Here is a 5,929-nt window from a genome sequence, read left to right as displayed (position 1 = left end):
GGGGGTTGGAACTGAATGATTTTTAAAGTCCCTTCCAACCCAAACCATTCTATGATTCTATGAAATCTGGTGGGAAGGGCGGGCGGTGGGAGGCTCGTTTCCAGGCCCCCGAATCCTGGGCTCCGATGTTCAGCCTTGACTTGGGACATTTCTGTGGCTCTGGGCGCACTAAAGCAGTCTGCCAATCCATACAGGGGGGCAGGGGGTCTGTTATCCTCTGGATCGAGCACAGGAAGGCGGAGGACTCAAAAAGACAGCTTTAAAACTCAGAGGTGTGCCTAAAGGAAAAATAAAACTACATTAGAGTGGAAAAAAGAAAAAAGTCATGCTGCGGATTTAACTAACCAGATGCACCAGCACGGTGCATTGAAAATAGTCCGTCGTAGCAGGCCTTACTGGTTTATACAGAGCCGCTGTAGTCAGCCAGCCAGCTCGTTTTCTGCGTTAATTTGAAGTGCAGATAGCGCTGGATCTCACGCGAAACCACTGAAGGTTTGCCAGGTATGAACACCCACCTGCTCTACGACTACGCCGTCACACGCGAACACACACTGTTCACTGATGGCAGGGCAAAACGAGGTGTCTTGGAAGGTTTCCTCTAAGCTAATCGCTACAATTTCAATCTTACTTTGGAAGTTAATGAAAAACAAGTTCTTCGATCTCAGTAGACAGTGGGGTTGATGAAAAATGCTGAAAATCTAATGATGTCCTGGCAAGAAGACTACAAAATGCTAGCCTCATCTGTGGCAGTTCTTACATACCTTCAGCAATCAGTCCCATCCAACAGGCCTCTTGACAAACTTGCTGTGTGCCTAGACTGGCACAAATTCACCCCAAATTCAGAGTCCTGCTGATGTCTTTTTTGCACTCCCTTTTGCTTCCAAAGGAAATGCATCTCTCCTTTCATCGTGACTGATGCTGCCGGAAAGGAGGGTTGGCTTCTATGCATTTTTGAGGAACGAAAATAACGTTTATTAGATTTATTGTGTTGTTCTCCATTCATATACAAAGTACACTATTTTTTTGGTTCAAGATTTTCCACAAACATAGTTTCAGTGCTTTGAGCTGAGGGAGAGTTGATATTATGGGTCTTGAATAAAAGATTTATAGCTTTTTACACTTCCCCAAAGTGGAAATGGAGATGCCCAGTATCTCCTTTCCTACAGCCTTCCCACTACTCTAACAACTGGTATTTGCACATCATAGCTTCTGAGACTTCACAAGGAGACATTTGACACCTGACCTTTAAAAACCTTTTAGGGCTGTAAAATGTACTATTGCAAATGAAAGCACTGCAATTGTCCTACTGTCTTTGAGAAACTATGATCAACCGGGATGTATATGGTGAATGGTGAATGGTGGTGTTTACGTTCCCACAGAACCAAAGGCAATAGTGTTTCGAGGTTTTGCACACCAAGTTCCTGACCGAGTCAGGTGTCTGATGGTAGTTTAGGGAAAGCATTTCCCAGTAATCCTTCCTCCTCAAACTGTGATCTTGTCAGATTTTATAAGCAAAACAGCCAGGTCTGGTCAGAGCTTGGATGGGAAACCTCCAAGGCAAACTAAAGTGCTCCAGGAAGTGGTGTGGGTAAATCACCTCCTGGCATTCTTCCCTCTGTCTGAATAAATATTGAACCAACCTCTAACCATGCTGTTGCAGTTAAGAAACATTGTGCTGCTGGTGGAAGATGCAAATCCAAAGGTGTCAGCAAATAGAGCTCAAGATGCTGTTCGCAAATGTAAGGTTGCTCATCGTCGGGATCTGGAGCAATAGTCACGAACAACAATGTTACATCTACTTGAAAAATCTCTCACTGGTTAAATTAAAGACTGTACCCTCTGAACTCTGTTATTTGCTGTGCTTCTTACCAAAGCTCTGCATATTTTAGCAGAAAAGTAAAAATGTCTTTTTTTGACCAAATTTCAAAAGTTCGTATTTGTTTTGTTTTCTGTTATTTTATTTTTTACAAAAAGGTCTGGAAAGTTATAATGTTCAAAGAAAATATAGGGGCTGATCAAAACTGGAAATGTAAAACAGAAAAACAGAACACCCCAAGCCTGAAAACTTTTGGAATAAACCAACTTGAAAATCAGGACTACACCTCCCAGTACACAAGGAAGGGGAATCCTCCAGATCCCTGGCAGTGGCTCAGCAAAAAGGAGAATGGGAAACACTATGGGAGATGTTTGCCAACCAAGAAATCTGAAATTCTGATGAGTCACAGCATTTCCAAATGGAAATGTTCAGTCCCTTTTCCTGCCAGAAATCAACATCTTTTTCAGGCAAAAATAACCGGTTTTCTCCCTGGCTGCACTGTTGACTACGGTTCCCATTTTTAAAAGGGAGCAGCCTTCTACCCACAGGATTTTTTGCATTTTGCGGGTGGGTTTCGCGCAGCCAAAGAAGAATCAGAGTAACCACACCTGATAGGGAATTTTTCCATCTCCCCAGGGAATCATCTCCTCCATGCAGCCCTGCTGTTGGTGTCCAGCGCCTCAAAGGCTGTTAGCAGTGTGAACAGTAGGGTTTAGCGGCATAAATGGAATATGAAAGGGATGTTTTATAGAGTAGATGCAAATCCACAGCTGCTTTATTGCAGATGAAGTATAACTGATGATGTCTACAGGCAGCACTGACTGGCCTAGATCTACAACTACCTGAAAGGAGGTTGTAGCGAGGTGGGTGTGGGTCTCTTCTCCCATGTGACGGGCAATAGGATAAGAGGAAATGGCCTCAAGTTGTGTCAAGGGACTTTTAGATTGGATATTAGGAAAAATTTCTGCACTGAAGGGGTTATCAGGCATTGGAATGGGCTGCCAGGGAGGTGGTTGAGTCCCTGGGGTTATTTAAAAGATTTGTAGATGTGGTGCTTAGGGACATGGGTTAGTGGTGGGCTTGGCAGTGCTGGGTTAACGGTTGGACTTGATGATCTTAAAAGTCTTTTCCAACCTAAATAATTCTATGATTCGGTTCTATGATTGAATGATGAGGAATGGGAGGAAAACATCAGGACACACTCACACAGCTTAAAATTGAGCTTCAGTCATTTATTGTATTAAGAGAATAATGATTTAGGACTAGCTGGAATGACTCTCACATATCTCAAGGTCAAAATTTAATGAGCTGTTTCCAAAACCCTTCCAAAACCGAGGTACTTTTCCTAGACTTGCTGTTTCACGTGGAGCTCATCAGTAACCGGCAGCAGACTTGAAATCCAGCCTTGGCAATCACTGCCTGGCTTTAGGAAAACCCCTTTGTCTCTCCACATCTTTGTTGTACCTCACCTATGCAACCTAGACAAGGGACACCATCTTTGCGTGGCTGCTGCAGAGCAGATGCCGCGGTTTGCTAAAGCCCCTTGAAGTGTCTAGACTGAAGGAGTGATAGAAGAGTCAGGTAGATTTCCGTGTCGAAGATGATTTTTCTTTTATTGCAAATGTACACATTACACTACTAATAATGCACAAAAATTTTAAAAGCTATCATTTGCTAAAATTTCATGATTACAAAACTTCACAAAATTTGTTACAACTAAAAAACCCACCTTCAAGAGTATATAAATAGAATTTTGAGCATAAATAACAGTAACAAAATAAACAGAAGTATGTATTCAATAAATTAATTATAAATATTGCATTGGCAATGAAGTGCTAGGTCAGAAGAACACCAGTATTTCCAGCAGAGCTTTTTTTTGAATAGAAATCTCTATTATACATGAACCTTTGAAAATTAGTAGAATCCCTGAACCCTTTTCTTGCATTGTCTTTTTTTTTTTTCTTTGGTTTAATCTTGGTTATTACTTCGTCAACTTGTTACAACGGGAGAACAGAACCAAAGACATCAGATATCCGCTTTTTGGTCACAAGGTACTCATAATCCCTTCCTGCAAGAGGAAAGGCACGGCTGACCCAGTTCTGCAGCATTTAAGTCACTGAATTGTCTTTCCACTGATTCCCACTGGTGCAGAATCAAGCCTGGAAGGGACCTGAAGGAATGGCTGGTAGTTAAAGGTTAAACAGAAAACCTATTTTGCAATTGATTTGACCTATACATCATCCATTTTCAGTCTTTCTCTCCATTTGCTAATGACATGCATGCTTATATACAACAGAACCTTAATTTAAACACTCATTTGAACTGCTCATTCCCTTCCTGATGAACATCGGTGCTGGTTCTGTGCACTTTTCCAGCCACACACTGAATTCTCCCTGATGTGAATGAGAACTCTCTGATGGATAATGCTGATCCCACAGTGACTGTAAATTAGCCTATAAAAGTAATCAAAGATCCAGTTTTCCAAAGTACCCTTTAGCATTAATGGAAGAAAAATTTTTCCCTTTCTCCCCTTATTTCCTAAGGGAAGAAAAAGCACAATACATGCAGAATTGTTGTTTCAGTGGTATGCTTTCAACAGAAACTTTTCCCAGAACATTGTCAGCAGCTTTTCAAGAAACAGTGTTAACTCTAGCTCGCATAACCACATTTGCTAGGTCTTCCTTAATCGTGTTTTGTTCCAAATGTTTGTCTTTGAGGCCTCTGAAGCTAAGAGATTATTAACCTCCCTGTGACTGGAAAAAAGGTTTTCTGTATTTGCTCCTACGAGGGTAATGAAGTTGATGTAGGAAAATTCAAAATTACTTTTTTCATCCCCACAGAAGTGGAGTAGCTCTGATGAAGCTGTTAAGCTATTCTTATTTAATCTTTCTTTTCTGAATGAAACTAGGGGTAGGCAATTCTTCAGACTACAGAATAGTTTCTGGGCACTCATCTCTTGCAGGTACAACACGTTGCAAGGAAAAGTCTGGCTCCATACTGAACTATACAAAAAAGTTCAAAGTATCACTACATGAAAAGCTACAAAACCTGCAGTATTCTGCAATATTTCTTTAAAAACGTGTGGGTGATCAGAGTCATTTCTGAAAGCTGGGGCTTTTCACTGGTGACAGTTTGGAGGTGATGCCAAAGGGGTCCATGCTGTCCGTTTCGAGAGGTGCAGAGTACACCTCTGGTTCAAATGCCTGGCTGTAATCACCATATTCACCAAAGTCTGTTGTCTCCACGGGCACAGTGTTGATCATAGGTAAGAAGTGAGATAGTGGAAGAAAATCTTTTCCTTTGAACTGTTGTCTTTGCTTGGCACTACTCAAAGACACCGATATCCCATGTTTTTTTGATCTATATACATTGTAGCCATCTGGACGAATCTCCTCTTCAAAGGAACAGTCGTCGGTGGAATACCTGAGCTGAACAGCAAGGAGTAACGAGAATTACAAATACACCCACCAGACCCATCGTGTTCAACCACAACATAAACCTCAGGTGCGAGCAGCCTTTTTCCCTCTGCTGCCAGTGGGGGTGTCCCCCTCGGCTTGTCACGGGTGCCCCAATTCATTGCACCTTGTAGAACCTGCTGCCAGGTACATGCTGACAGGCTGCTCGCTGACTCGCTGCTTGGCTGCCGCAGGGATGCAGGTGGGACCCACTGTTGCTCCAGTGACTGCTTTTTCCGTGATGGACCACAGCCAGAGAGATGAAGTTCCCTGAAGTGGTCCAGCAGTTGGACTACGTGACAATTGTAGGTCTCTTCCAACTGAAATTTCTATTCTATTCTATTCTATTCTACTCTACTAGAACTCTCCATACGGCACATAGTATGCATTTTGGGTTACAAGGCCGTTAAAAGACCTAATCCAGAACTCCTGAAGTTAATGCATATCCATCACATTAAATAAGCTTTGACTGATGGATGTGTACTTGTCCACACCTACCACACTTATCTTGTCTTGAGCACAGGGAAAAAGAATCTCAGCTGACAATACTTAACTGCAGACCTAATCCAACAATCCTGAGGTATGCAACTCTGGCTCTTAGAGATTTGGCTGTGTTAAGGGCTTTGGGATCACGACTGTAGAAAGGCAGCCCTGGCAA

At 42.3% G+C, this 5,929-nt stretch overlaps 1 protein-coding gene across 1 annotated transcript; it reads right to left on the bottom strand.

Annotated features, from left to right (window-relative positions):
• Positions 1–4,911: 4,911 nt before the first annotated feature.
• On the bottom strand, positions 4,912–5,244 carry FGF19 (fibroblast growth factor 19; the record flags this gene model as incomplete). Its single annotated transcript, XM_010147831.1, has 1 exon — positions 4,912–5,244. A coding segment is annotated over one exon (333 nt), but the record flags the coding sequence as incomplete, so codon positions are not given.
• Positions 5,245–5,929: the final 685 nt, after the last annotated feature.

The sequence above is a fragment of the Eurypyga helias genome, unplaced genomic scaffold, assembly GCF_000690775.1.
Source record: "Eurypyga helias isolate BGI_N326 unplaced genomic scaffold, ASM69077v1 scaffold31562, whole genome shotgun sequence".
NCBI lineage: Eukaryota > Metazoa > Chordata > Aves > Eurypygiformes > Eurypygidae > Eurypyga > Eurypyga helias.
The sequence above is the reverse complement of the archived record's forward strand: the minus strand, read 5'-3'. Positions and strand labels throughout refer to the sequence as shown.